This window comes from Schistocerca cancellata, chromosome 9, assembly GCF_023864275.1.
Source record: "Schistocerca cancellata isolate TAMUIC-IGC-003103 chromosome 9, iqSchCanc2.1, whole genome shotgun sequence".
NCBI lineage: Eukaryota > Metazoa > Arthropoda > Insecta > Orthoptera > Acrididae > Schistocerca > Schistocerca cancellata.
In genome coordinates this window covers 254,692,434-254,707,966 of record NC_064634.1, presented here as the reverse complement: position 1 = coordinate 254,707,966, position 15,533 = coordinate 254,692,434, and the positions used below count along the sequence as shown (strand labels likewise).

The window sequence follows — 15,533 nt, the reverse complement described above, 5'->3', positions numbered from 1 at the left end:
TTGTCATGCTGGATAATTTAAATCTCATCTCTGTGTAATTTGTGCCACTCTCAGTCATGTATATATGCACACAGGGCTCTTTCAACTCGTCTGGATCAGGACAATGAGTGATCTTAAGTTTTCAACAGTATTTCGCACTCCCCACTCCTCCGTCTCGCGTTGGGAAGGAAGTGGCTGAGTCAGAGCTTATTCAGTCCAAGGCTGCCACCGAACCCACACAAGCGCAAGAGGGAGCAATAGGGCGCTGTGCAGTAGATACGTATAATTAAGTCAATGGACAGTGGACGACGAGGGGATGTGGAAATGCCTTTCTCCTGGTCCTCGAGCGGACGATCGGTACTCAAGCTCAACATACGTCACCTGTGGCTCTTCGGAGTGTGGCCCTTGGGTAATTTCCGTCTTTTCGAACTGTACGTCATCTTCGTTTTCGCACTGGGCGTCTGGAACTTCGTCGAAGGCTCGCTGGCTGTCTCCTTCAGCTGGCGAGACCTCGAAGCCACAACGCTGATGCTCACCAACACCTTCACCATGTGCAGCGGTATGGTGAAGATGGCCTTCTTCACGCGGGACCGACGGCGGTACAATTCGATGGCCCGCCGTGTCGACTCGCTGGTGTTGACTCAGAAGGAGCCCAGCTCCGGCGACCCTGCGCTAGAGAACATAGTCCACAGGTCCCGCAGGCGAGCGGGCCGCCTCACGCTGGGAATGCTGCTCTTCATGGCTTCGCAAGGCCTCGTATGGTTCCCGATGCCTTTAATCGCCCACCCCGGTGAGCGGCGCCTGCCCTTTGTGCAGCACCCCTGGGACAACACTACCAGCTATTACGAGCTCTCGTACGCCGTTCAGTGTTTGACGGGCATGTGGATGGCCGAAGTTAGCTTCGGCATGGACTGTCTGTTCGCGACGATCATGATACTGGTAGCTGCGCAGCTAGAGGTTCTCGCTCTTAGGATTGGGAAGCTGAGAATGAGCGAGAGTGGAGCTGGTGAAGGTCACCCATGGTGGGGCGCTTCTTCCGTGGCTCACGACAAAATGTACAGCGACCTGTGCCTTTGCATCGAAAGTCATCAGGAAATTCTCAGGTACGTTAGATTCAACTGTTTTCGTCCCACGCACGATGTGGACGCTATCGTAGCCTTCAGTATTGTGTGCTATATTAGACTGTGCTAAAAATAAACTAAAGTAGAGGGGAGGCACACAAAAATGTAGACGCTGTTTAGAATCAACGACATCGTAAAGCATACTCCATTAGTAGAAAAAAGGTGACATTTGAGTAGGTAACCTTAAAATTCAGTTAGGATTCGAAAAACAGTTGATTTGTAAAAAGATGGTGCTATCGTTGAATAATACGAGTACCTGGGTAGTTGTACAGCTCCTCTGCCTTGCGTGGTCTGTTTCTATTGTCAGTTAATGCACGGTCATTCCTGAATATCGCATTTCCCACAGTTTGACTGACTCTGTTCCTCTACTACTCCTCAATCCTGAGAGGTGCTTCACAGGTACCATAATATTATGCATAATTTTTGCTAAATTATGCATAAGCATCATGAGGTATCTCAGAGGAACCATCCCAGTGATGGAAACTGAAACACAGAGTTGGAGCTGAAGAACAAGTTACAGTAGCTGAAGACAGAAGATTTTATTTTTATTACCAAAGACAGAAATTCTATGCCGACTTCTACAACTCTGTTGCTGTTGCAGACAACACTCTGTAACACACCTCGAGTTTGTCCCCCACTATGTACCACGTCTCACATCACTAACAGGAGGAAGTGGTGCTTTCTTCTCCATTTTCTGCACCATCTCTTCGAAACAGGACTCAAATGATGACCAGTTAGTGGTTAAGGAACTGTACACAGATTCGAGAAAAGTAAATCACAGTTCCGTATTCAGTCATCCATATCATTTAAAATAAATGCTGAGGTGGTTCATTTTGGAAAACAGCACAGCTAATCTTCTTCGCCTTCGAGTTGTACCCGACTTTGCGTTTGTGCTCCAAGGGCACAAAACTCTATCAAGTGATAAGCAAAGACTCCTTACCTAATAGCGATTACTCAGAGGTGGAACTTAAAATGCACACGACACTGAGAGTAAGGAAGAAAGAATATTACGTTTAATGGCCTGTCAAAGACGAAGTCATTAGACACGGAGCACTAGATTCGATTTTAAAAGGAAGAGAAAGGGAATATGGCATGTCGTTTTCGAAGAATTCATCCCAGCATTTGCCTTAAGCTGTTTAGGGAAACTGGAAAAACTTAAATCTGAATGTCCGAACAGAAATAAGAACATTTGAATTCTCGAATACTAACTCAATGCTTCTCAGTGCACCACTATAATTAGTGACAGAGAAAACCGACACAAACACCTAAGGTGGACGGTTACCTACAAGAGCGCTGGAATCACTGACAAATCATTATTCGAAGCGCATTATTGCCCATCTGTTTCAAGTCCCCGTAGTGTGTGCTAATGGAGTGACCTAATTTCAATTTAAACCATCAGCTCAGTGGTTTACTATGTAAATGGCCATAACCGGTGCTGCGGTACAGAGTACGTGATCTGACACAAAAGATTTAAGACTTAAGCTGGAAACTTATGCACTTGGCAAATATGTTCAATCAGTGGGTGTCGCTTCCAGCCTAGGGAACCTGTGAGTCCATAGAATTTTGCATTCGTTTCTTAACAAGTTTGAGCATGTTGCATTCCGTGACGCTGCATCAGAGCTCCGCCTACTTTCTCTTTCGCAGGGGGACATGAAGACTCTTGTAGTAAACCTCATGCCCACATCCGCTGACTTGAGCGACGGTAGTGAATCAGTTTAAAGTCAGAGTGCAGTTGCCTGCTAATATGGTGTGCCATAAAAATTCGCAGTGTTGCAAGATGTCTCTTTTCTCAGGCTTCGCATACGTAATGAAGTGTATTGTACGATCAAGTAGTCACTTACGCGTAACACAAATTTCGCCGAAATATTATCCCTTAGCCTTACCTGTCTGCACTTCCGACGTTGATTACTTACGAGTGGCCGTGCAGAGCACTAAACTGTAACTTTGATGCAGCATTGCGGTACTTACTTAGCAAATTAGTGTTCCAGAAGCCTCTGATTTGATTTCTCATTTGTTCGTGAATATATTCCCGAATCTTCCGATTACATACACTTGTGTCAATGGTTTATGCACATGAAAACCTCTAAGTTTTTGTGTGATTCGAATTACAACTCGCACGTCAAAATGTAGCCCTCCTCCTTCTTTTGCACGAGCTTTTCTGGAGGATGAGATGGGCTGAGGGAAGGACGTTTAGGGATAGCACTTTTGCTAAAAATAACAGATTAGAATTATCAGTATGGTTAGACAATGAGTTCGACACAGAATGCCACTGCTGTTGATTGGGTATGACGGAAGGAACAGGCCACTGAGGTCCAAAGAAGCATTTCTTCATCTGTTCGAAGTGAAGTGGGAAGCGTGAACGTGTAAATATAACAGTATGACTGGGACTTGAACTCCGCTCTTCAGGAATAAGTGTCCAGTTCCTTAAATCCAGATGCTTTGGGCTTGTTATATTTCCATTATGACCACACTAAAGAGAACAAGTAAAGCACTGCAATAATAAAGTTATTTACTGAGAACATTTCGTACCCGAGGATATTATGTAATAGCTACTACTGTCGCACAACTTCTACATGTCATTTTTATAGACTGTTTAGAGCGTACAGCTCTGTTTTTTCTCACCAATTGCCTGATATCATTGTGGGACTTGCAAGTCATTTAATGAAAATCACTACGTGTCATGAAAGTTTGTGAAGACCAAGACCGTCTGCTAATGTGTTACAAGTTCCGATGATAACAGCACAGATCTATCGAAACCAGTAATCAATAAAAAGCGCTAGAAGCAGTTTTGGCATACCTGATATTTTGGGATAGTATAAAAATTCAGATCACCCCCCAGCAGTTACACAATGTGAAAAATACAAAATTGTTAAAAGTGTTTCGTCAGTTTGTAGAAGAAATGGAATCAATAGTTTAAAGTATTATGACAATTTGTGGAACAAAAGTAGTTCAGTTATCATTTATGTAATAAACACAGTTGTGATAAAACTTTGATCCACTCTGGATTTGGAACACTGCGAATGTCTTGTTAAAGGTTTCAGGAATTACTGCAAACAATCGCCGTTTTTTCGTCAATCTTTATTTGTTCATGACCGGTTTCGAATCGCCTGGCGATTCATCACCAGATGATACAATTTAGTTTGGAGTATTGTGGGGGTCGTGCATCTGTGGCAGATATAGAGACGAAAAAGTGAGCACTGTATGTGGGAAGAATATTAAGACTGCAACATTAATTTGATGGTATTAATCACTGTTTTCAGTCTTGTGGCAGGCACTGCTCTCGAAAACATAATGACTGCTTTCCAGTATCGTTAAATATCAAGTGAAACAAGCACTTTTCCACCGATGGTGACTCCCACATACCTTACAAAATATAAAGAAACCAAAGAGTGTGGCTGTTGTTGTCTCCAAAGAGTTTTGTGGAGGTAGAGATTGTCTTTGTTGATTTTTCGTTTTGTTTGGCATTCGTAATAAAATATATATTTATTACATTACTTCCTTTATATGTTTTTACACTGCAATATTTTCTTATGCTATTTACAAAATTTACAACAAAGTGTTCAGGACAATATTTATGGTAGTGAAGTTATGTTTGGCATTTTTCTCATAGCTCAGTAAAGAGGGAAATATACGTATGGGGATGGCAGGGGGGGAGAAGAGGGAGGGATGGGGAGGGAGGGAGAGAGAGAGAAGATTGTGTGTGTGTGTGTGTGCGTGTGTGTGTGTGTGTGTGTGAGAGAGAGAGAGAGAGAGAGAGAGAGAGAGAGAGAGAGACAGACAGAGAGAGTAAAAAAGAGGTAGAGAGGTAGGTGTTTAGGTGTGGTATGAGCGAGGTGGGGAACGGGTATGGAAGTGTATGAGGACAGTATTTATTAGTTTTTCAAATTCAAGGACTCTTTAAAATTTTGGAAGAATGGATTATTTACTAAATCAATTTGTTCATTTAAGATGGTGTGGGTTGTTTTATTGTTATCCATGAAAAGTTACAGTTGTTCCAAGAGGTCAATTTTTATTCCTTCGTCTACAATGTGTACAACGTGGAGGTTGGTTTTTATATCTGTGATTGATTGACTATTTTAGGCTAGATGGGCTGCAAAAGTGGATTTATTTAAATTATTTAAACGCAGTGCGTCATTATGCTCTTTGTATCGAATTTCAAAATTTCTTCCTATCTGTCCTATGTAGTAGCAAGAACAGCTGTCACAAGTTAATTTGTATATACCTGATTTGTGATATAGTGGGCTGGTTGTTTTAATGTTGTGAATTATTTTGTTTTGTATTTTGTTGTTTGTGTTGAAACTGGTTGTGTGGAAACTGATTGTGTGGAAACTGATTGTGTGGAAACTGATTGATTGTGTGGAAACGAATTGTGTGGAAACTGATTGTGTGAAAACTGTTGTGACAGCATTTAAGTTGTTAATTTTTATTATTTAGATGACCGATTTCGATCTTCTGTCAGGTCATCATCAGATCTACACTGTAGAGTTCTCCACGCCAGCAAGGACGGACTTGCTCCACGCCAGCGATTCCTATTGTCATCAAAGGAATGTAGAACTGATGATCCCATAGAAGATCGAAACCGTTCATCTAAAATTAAAAATTAACAACTTAAATGCGATCACGGACCACGCTTATTAAATAATTTCAATTATTTCGGGGAAAGACCTGCGGAGTTTATTAAGAGAATTATGTTTGATACTGAGCCACGTTTGAGAATCTGTGTTTGTCGCGAAGAAACATATTGAGAGTACAACATATATGAAAGGGCTTGCGTGATCAGCGATCACCTGTTTAATTAATGTGAAACATAAATGTCAGTTGAGACTAGATGAGCGACGGCATTGTTAGGGAAGGGTGTCACGTGCAGGAAAAATAAATCGAATTAATTTGAGTTGTACTTTTATAATTTCAAAGTGACGTTTTTCATTTTTTAAACAAATAAATTCAATATTTACATTTTATAAGAGCCACGTATTGTTGCTAGGCCTATAGCCAGGTTATTTTTTGTAAGCAAGTGTGATCTGTATTTTAAGCTGCCATCCTTGATTCCGATAGTCCGAAAGCTGAAACATTTAAACTTGCAACGACATTAATGGAGAGAGGAATGAGGAGATTTACATCTGGCTATGCGTAAAAGGAAGACTGCTCTTCGGTGGAGGATAGTAACTGAAATTCCATAATGACTATTGAACAATAGAGCTATGTGTCTACATGTGGAGAGAATAATAAGAGTGCCCTATCACCAACAGTGCGTGTGTGAAACACTAATCTACAGCATCTCGAATTGCAGTGGTAAGACACAAGACGAAGCGTTCTACATAATTTTTGATTACGGTCGTTCGAGGCGAACATCTCGACGGCAAAGGGAGCTGCACAGCCTGCGGCATGACACCAACGGTCGCAGTAATAAACGTAAGTGTTGCAAAAATGCCAGTTGCACGTAGTTTGAAATTTCTGTTGTGCGCGAAACTTTTGAGTTATTTGGTAAATTTTCCCTGGAGGCAGTTACTTAGCCTTGTGTTTTGTACTTTTGACTTTCAAGTATAGAAATGTCGTCAGTAAAGGGATATGACGAGGAGAAGTGGAAATAATATAGGGAAGCTTAGATAAAATCTATTAAGGATGGGGTGGTCAACGAGAAAGCGAGACAGAGAATTAACGAAATTAAAGAATATGAAAGGAAGAGCTTAGTAACGTCATCAGAAAATGAGCAGTTACCTATAGCTGGTTTTGTAAGAGTTCATTTCAGGAGGGGGAGGTGAATGAGGAAATGAGACGACAAATAACGATCTTAAAAAAGCGTTGAAATAAGATCCTAGCAATAAATCAAACGGAAGACCATGAAGAAACGCAAAACACACATTCTTCTTCCAGAATGTTAGATATAGAAGGCGCAAGGGCTGAAACCGAATTCAAACACCAAACTCGTGTTTGAGGTACCTAATACGAAAGAAATTCAAGAGACTGTTGTGGGTGAAGTAAGATCGGTGGTTATATGGGGGTAGAGAAGGAACATTGGAGAACTTTAAGAAAGACGACAAAAGAAACAAACCGATGTACGTAAAGAAGTGCAATATATAAAGAGGAAACTTTGTAACGAAAAATCTCAAAAAAATCTTGAACAATGCACTTCAAATTTTTACACAATAAACACCCAAATTGAAGACAGGCATAGGCTGTATAATTTTTAAATGGCCATGTTCTGTTTATAATGTTACTACAGAGTGTGAATAGTCCCAAATTTTCTAATACCACCTATTTAGAGATTAAAACTATGTGAAACACTGTCATTGAAAGTACTATCCTCAGACATCCAGCAGTTGGAGACGTCTGTCTCATACCCCATATATATATTATGCCAACCGATTTACCCAGTAATTTTAAGGGATTTCAATTTCCAGTCAAAGTTTCGTTTGCCACAATAATAAATAAGGCTCTAGGTCAGTAAGAGGGACACAAGACAAAAAAGGAGCGAGTGAGGAAATGGATATAGAGAGGGGGGAGGAGGAGAAGCGCAGAGAGAGAGAGAGAGAGAGAGAGGAGGAAGAGATGGAGAAAGATAGGGGGAGGAGAAAAGCACAGAGAGAGTGTGGAAGGAGCTATAATGTATATTAAATGCACTTACTTATTTAAGTGTGGCAAAACACTGCCTAGATTCAGAAAATCACTAACATCTAAGAATAACATACTACCACACCAGCTAGCGTTTTGGTGTTAACCAAGTTAGAATGTGTGCTTCCTCCTTTCATTACATCTCATTTAATAAGAATGGCACACACCAACACATGGCTGGACATAGCTAATTTTGTATGAATTAAGTATGTGAATATATTTTTAATTTTCAGCCTTTCACAAGTAACACAGTGAATGAGTATGTTGTATAATCTTATTCATGGTTTCCGACTTCTTGTGTTACTTACAACTAATCTCACCAGGTTTTGTAATTCGACATGAAGATGCGATTCAGGAACCATGCTCGTCAACTTCCCATGAGAATTAATGAGTGAAAATGTAAAATAACAGCAGTTATATAGTTTCCTATCATGGCTTTACAGAGTTATTAACATTATTCTCAATTTCAGATACGCGTGAAGCTGTCGCTAATGTTATGTACAAAAAATTTCATCTGGTTTTGTCATAGGAGAGAAAGATATGATTCAAGAAGAATTTAGTTTATATTTCCATCAGACCCACTTCTCAGAGACTGGGACACTTTCTCCGAAAGAAGGCAGATGAAGACATTAGAAACAATGCATTCATGAAAGTAGAAGGTGGAGAAGGTGAGGAAGATCTGATGAGGAAGATGAAACGTAAGGAGAGAAAGAGGACGAAGATGATGAAGATGATAATGATGATGATACTTACAGGAACGAATAAAGATGGCGTTCAAGATGGTCTCCGACAATTGCCTGCATTTATCGACCTGAATGAACTGGTAGAGGGGTTAGTATTCTTGTCTTCGAAAGTGGTGGGGAGTAATTCACACGGTAATGAAACACTATATACTGAAGAGGAACTTCAAGAGGCATCGATTATCGCATGAAGTTGAGCTAAAATAAATAAAGTTTGAGAGCGGTCTGATTCATAATAAAACATCATATTTTACCTATATTGGGTAAAATAATGAGGGTACTATTTAACTTTTTTTGCAATGTTGTTAGTGTTTACTTTGTCAAATCTTGGTGCAGTTTAGGCTGCAGAGCTCCAGCTCAGTTTAATATTGGGTGTATATTAATGAGTTATTTAGAGACAAATTAAGTATGGAAAAATTTAATTTGCTTGCAATGCGTGCCGAGCTTCGCTGACTTTTAGACGTGGTCCATTTACAAATGTAAGCTAGAACAGCAGTAGAGCTAATATGTAACAAATTCTTACATATTTAGATGAATTTAATGCAGTCATCTGCTAACCCATAATCCATTTAAGTAGTACCAATAAGTGAGCTGGTTGTATTATGATAAGTAATACAGATAATTTAGATGTGAGTATTTAATTTGAAGAACCATTTGCTGTCAAAGTGTGCTAGATGTCACATATACTATAATATTATTTTCGTGGGAATTTTTATGGAGATCTAGCACATCATGAGAAGTTTTCCAACTGTGCATGTGTTAATAACTTATACAGACACTTCACAAACATTTAGTTTGATGGTCCATAGAGCTTGCATGTGTGGTAGTCAAATGGAAATTGTGACGAAACAGAATGATGCTTAACAGCAGTTTTTATCACTAGTACCTGTATGGAAAAACATTTTAGATGCAGAGATATTTTATTTGCTTTCAAAGTGTGTCAAATACTACATACTACACAATAAATGATAAAGATTTTTTTTATTTTCGAGATATCGCTTCAGGCACTTTCTTTCGAGATGTCACATCTCTCTATCATCGTATTTGGTCGCCCCATGAATGGGTGTAAACAAAGCATGTCGTTCTGCAGTTTAAGTGATGTGTTATCAGAAAACACCTTCTCCCTTTCTAAAATCGAACACCTTCTTTCTTCCTGCCTGGCATTAATCGTATTGTCCATGTGGTGCCAGTTTTATTATAAGTTTGAGTAGTTGATTGCAATTTCAGCTAGCCATAGTTCTCAGTGCAGCAGTTTGTTCAATCGGTTGTCACTCCTGCTATCTGATATCTGCTGTATTCCTCATAGTAATGCATTATCTTCACTCCCCTCCTAAATTGGCCACAAAAGACATTATCTAATGAAGCTACACATCATCAGATTGAATAAATTGACAGATTTAGACATAGTTGTAACATAAGCATTACACCTGCATTGGTGACACATTTTTCAGACATTTTAGAATATTGTGGCATTTGACAGGCATCACAGATGACTTAAATAATTAATTTGAGTTTTCACCTATGATACTATGTTTTATACCTAAACTCGACTTGGTCCCAATCATTTGGAATAAAAGTTATCACTAAGTTTTCCTAGTGTTGCATTATCTTCACTGTCTACTCCCTCTACACGTACTTAAGAGTTCAAATCATCTTTCATAGACACTAAATTGACAGATGTAAGGGAAAAATAACATTGTGATGCCTGCTGTTAACATTGTGATCATAGACATACACATTTCTCCTTTTTCATTGGCGGTGAATTTTGCAAACATTTTAGAATACTGCGAATTGGTAAGCATCACATATGTGAAAAGTAAGTAATTTTAAGCTCTCTTTTGTCTTGCACCAACACCATATTTTGAATGTTTTTAAAAGTGCAGCGATATGGTGGGGACACTAAGGAACTGTAACATAAATCAGCAGTTGATTTCATTTAGAGTTTTCAGGGTTTAAAGAATAGTATTAAAAAAACTCATATTCGAGAACTATATATTACTAATTTGTTAATTACATTTTACAAAGGAATCGTGATTTTCAGTTGTTTACAGAGAGTCTATTTTATATGCAGTCAGTATTCGATATCAAATGACACGTAGCTCCTAATGAAAATGCTGATGTGATAGGTGAGTCATTCCATAAACAACTTTTTTTGTAGATAGTTATCGTTCCCTTCCTCTGTGGCACTCTCCCATGAATTAAGCAAACCTGTGGCCATTCGTGCTACTCTTCTCTGTATACATTCAATATCCTTTGTTAGTCATATTTGGTACAGGTCCCACACAGTTGAGCAGTATTCTAGAACAGGGCACACGAATGATTTGTAAGTAATCTCATTTGTAGTCTGATTGCCTTTCCCAGTATTCTATCAATAAATCTAAGTCTTCCACCTGCTTTTTCCACGACTCAGCCTGTCTGATTATTCTATTCCATACATTTACGATGTGCTACACCCAGGTATTTGTATCAGTTAGCCGATTTCCAAAAGTGACTCGTTAATATTATAGCTATGGGATACTACGTTTTTTCGTTTTGTGAAGAGCAAAATTTAACATTTCTCAACATTTAGAGTAAGTTACCAATCTCTGTAACACTTTGAAATTTTATCAAGATCTGATTGAGTATTAGTGAATACTCATGCAGCTTCTCTCATATGGTACTTCATTATAGATAACTGCATCATCTTCAGAAAGCGTGATGTTACTATTAATATTGACTGCAAGGTCGTTGGTATACAACATGAACAGCAAGGGTCCCAGTACATTTCTTCTGGGGCACACCTAAAGCTACTTGTACCTGTGACGATGGCCCTTATCCAAGATAACATACTGTGTCTTTTCAACCGAAAAGTCCTCAGTTATAATTTCTCTTGATGCCCTATATCATCTTACATTTTACAATAAGCGTAGGTGCGGTACTGAGTTAAATGCTTTCCCAAAATCAAGAAACACTGCATCTACCTGGTTGCCTTGATCCAAAGCTTTCAGCATGTCACGTGAGAAAAGTGCGAGTTAGGTTTCACATGATCGATGTTTTCGAAATGCATGGTGGTTGGCCTTGAGGAGATCATTCTGTTCAAAACATCTCATTATGTTTGAGATCAGAATATGTTCTAAGATTCTACAACAAATAGATGTAAATGATTTGGACGGTAGTTTTGTGGTTCACTTCTACCACATTTCTTGCGGCAGGTTGCGACCTGTGCCTCGTTTCTTGAACTGGGCAGGTTTCTTTGTTCAAGATATCAACGACAGATTGTAGTTAAAAGAGGCTCTAACACAGCAACAGATTCATTACAGAATTTCACAGCTTTCCATTGGGGCCTGGAAAGATTTCAGTTCAGTTTAATATTGTGACAGAGGTGTACTGTCTACGTGCACAATCATCTTCTACTGTCAGAAAAAATATGTTATTTGCCCCGTTATTATGTTTTAAAATAATAATATTGCACTGATTATATACAGAGGTAGATAAAAATATCTTTGAAACAATTAAAAATGGAAATTATTGGCTTCTTACAAGCGATCTTTTACTTGTCAAGATCACGGAAATTTTTTATAATCATTGACAACTAGTTCTCACAAAACAAGTAGTTCTGTTTCCGTTATCAACGATTTTGTGCCATTCGCTCTTTCATTTTAATACTGCACTATGATTTGTTTGAGATAGGAGGGAGGAAAGGGGAGAGGAAGAGAATTTTAATTTCGCATTAACACAGATACACTGAGCCTCATAAATTAAGGATAACTGCAGAATATGGTGCCACTCAATGTGGCACTACACAAACCTGGCGCTAATAGAATAGGCACACGACACACACGACACAGATCTGTAAGTCCACGGTATTGGTGATAAGTTGAGAAAACCGTCTTGAAGCACATGTGCTACAAAACGCCACTGTTTCCTGCGCATGTATCCTGACATCAATATGGGCTATGATCACTATGCACACGTACACAGGCCGCACAACGGGTTGGCATACTCCGGATCAAGTGGTCGAGCAGCTGATGGGGTATAGCCTCCCATTCTTGCATCAATGCCTGTCGGAGCTCCTGCAGTGTCCTAGGGGTTTGAAGACGTGCAGCGATACGTCGACAGAGAGCATCCCAGATGTGCTCGATGGGGTTTAGGTCTGGAGAGCAGGCAGTCGACTCCATTCACCTGATATCTTCTGTTTCAAGGTAGTCCTCCACGATGGCAGCTCAGTGGGGCCGTGAGACCCACTGCACCCCTAAAAAGGCGGACATGTGCAAAATGACGACCCGATACACCTGACCTCTTACAGTTCCTCTTTCAAAGACATGCAGGGGTGTACGTGCATCATTCATAATCCCACTTCACACCATCAAACCACGACCTCCATACAGGTCCCTTTCAAGGATATTAAGGGGTTGGTATCTGGTTCCTGGTTCACGCCAGATGAAAACCCGGCTAGAATCACTGTTCAGACCACAGCTGGACTCGTCTGTGAACATAACCTGGGACCACTGTTCCAGTGACCATGTACTGTGTTCTTGACACCTGGATTTAAGGGCTGTCCTGTGACCAGGGGTCAGTGGAATGCACCTTGCAGGTGTCCGGGCGAATAAACCATGTCTTTTCAGTCGTCTGTAAACTGTGTGTATGGAGACAACTCTTCTAGTGGCTGCGGTAAGGTCCCGAGCAAGGCTACCTGCAGTACTCCGTGGCCGTCTGCGGGCACTGATGGTGAAATATCGGTCCCCTTGTGGTGTTGTACACTGTGGACGTCCCGTAGTGTAGCGCCTGGACACGTTTCTTGTCTGCTGGAATCGTTGCCATGATCTTGAGATCACACTTTGTGTCACATGGAGGGCCCATGCTACGACCTGCTGTGTTTGACCAGCCTCCAGTCGCCCTAGTATTCTAACTCTCATAAAGTCATCAACATGTGTTTTTTGACCCATTTTCAGCACATAGTGAACACTAGAAAGTCTGAAAACGTCTGCACACTTACTCACTGCACCGTACTCTGACATGCACCAACACACCTCTGTATATATGGACTGCTGCCAGTGCCACCGTGTGACGACCGCAGGTCAATTGCACCGCATGGTCATAGTCCGAGGTGATTTAAACGCGGAAACCGCCCATCTGAGCGTTGTTTCACCATGTATAAGCATTATCCTTAATTTATGAGCATGAGTGTTGTTTTGTTCCATCATCTTCGATGTTTTACTGGTGACATCATTTTTAATACTTGATTGGTTGGAGATAGCGGGAGAGGGGAGGGCCCATGGCTCCCCACTGACAATGATGATATCACTAAGCATAATTGGTTCAACCTCATTCATGGTATTTTTTGATCCAAACATTTCCTTACCCTCCTACTCACCTCGTTTACCATATTCCTCTTCGTTCTATCTAAAGAGCTCCTGCACCAAATTCCCCACCTGAAAGTGTGTTGATACATTATCATACCAAACGTATCAATACTCTGCTACATAATGTGGAATCGAGCACTAGATGTCACAACAGGTGGATTAGGTGGATTCAGAAGTATAAAAGGATGTGCAGAGTATTATCAGTAGAGAAGGAGTAACAGCCGAATGGGTTAGACAGGAGTGTTCATTGACTTCGGACATGCAGCAGTCATTGGATGTCACCTAATTAAGAAATAGATAGATATCTATAGATATCCAGCGATCACAGGTCCTGCAGACCGCACGCTGCTTCCACAAACTGCCTCGATTCCTTCCTGTTTTGTGCCCAGTTCCTCCAAATGTCTTCAGTCCCCAGGGCTGTTAGGTACTTCGTCAGGTCATCCCTCTAGCGCTGCCTTGGACGTCCAATGGGGCGTGTGGTGTTTGGTTTCCCTCTAGTGCCATCTTTGCCTGTCTTCCATCTAGCATACGGGTTACATAGCCCACCCATTGTATTCGTTTGCTCTTTATTTCATTACAAACATTCCAGTGCTCGTAAAGCTGCCCAAATCGACTGCTGGCGATGTGACTGTGAAGTGGAAATGCAAAGTAACAACCACAGCTAAAACAAGAGTAGGCAGACTTCATGCAATATTGTAAAACCACACTCTGCAATGTTCGATGATCACTAATCATCAGACAGGGACAATCTAGCGTTACTGAATGTGGTTCTCAAAAGTCACAATAAATCAGTAGAGTGAATCACTCGTGAGTTACAAAGGTGCTACCAGCTAGCACAGTTACTGTACACAGGAGTTAAAAAGAATAGGGTGCAATGGTAGAAAAGCTCCTCAGAATAAACACATTCCTATAGCGAATGCTAAGCATCACTGTACGTGATCTAAAGAGCGACGCTACAGGATGAGGAAGGACTGAAAAGGAGTGATTTTGAGTTGTGAGTCACACTGCACCCTTTGTGAATCCAATCGCAGGACTTCGATTTGTCAGAATACTGGATGACATTATCTGCAATAATTTGTAGTGCCAAAAGTGAAATGTGCAAGAGATAATGTAATGGATGGGGCGTTTTTCAAAATTAGCGGGTTGTCCTGCTATTGCGCTCAAGAAAACGCTGAATGCAGCACGATATGAACAGAATTTACACCATGGTCTACTGTGTACAGTCGACGAGCAGTTCAGCGACGATGACTGTTTCTATGAGAATACTAATGCACCCTGTCGTAAAGCAGCAGCATTGAGACAGTGGTCTGAGAATAATAACGATAGTCAAATGAGATGGAATGCCCAAAGGCTTGATATGAAATAATGTAATACTTTGGAATCAATTAGAGAGTCGCCTAAACTCCAGTCACCAACGTCCAAAGTCACTGTCGTCTCTGGTTTCGCTTCTTCTGGAAGAACCGGCTGTCATTCCTCCAAAGACATCTCACTGGAAATGTCGTTAGCAGTGTCCAAGCAATCATAGAGGAAAGGGTGGACACATTCAGATTAATGTCCGTTAATAGGTGTCTGGAGACTTCCAGTCACTTGGTGTATCCGTCATGTAATCCACATTCTATCCAACATGGAGCATTACAGTGGATGAAATTTAGCTCTTTACACAACGCTACCAGCCTACAACACCTAGCTATCCATTAATGTAAAAAGATTTCTGTCCTATTTATTTGCTGTGTGCTGTG

The 15,533-nt window shown here is 40.6% G+C and overlaps 1 protein-coding gene across 1 annotated transcript in view; it reads left to right on the top strand.

The window, feature by feature from the left end:
- Positions 1–303: 303 nt before the first annotated feature.
- LOC126101323 (odorant receptor Or2-like) overlaps positions 304–15,533 on the top strand; it is a 66,811-nt gene continuing 51,581 nt past the window's right edge. Inside the window, exon 1 of the mRNA XM_049911997.1 lies at positions 304–1,082. Coding sequence (XP_049767954.1) covers positions 304–1,082 — 779 coding nt within the window. The remainder of the gene's footprint in view (positions 1,083–15,533) is intronic.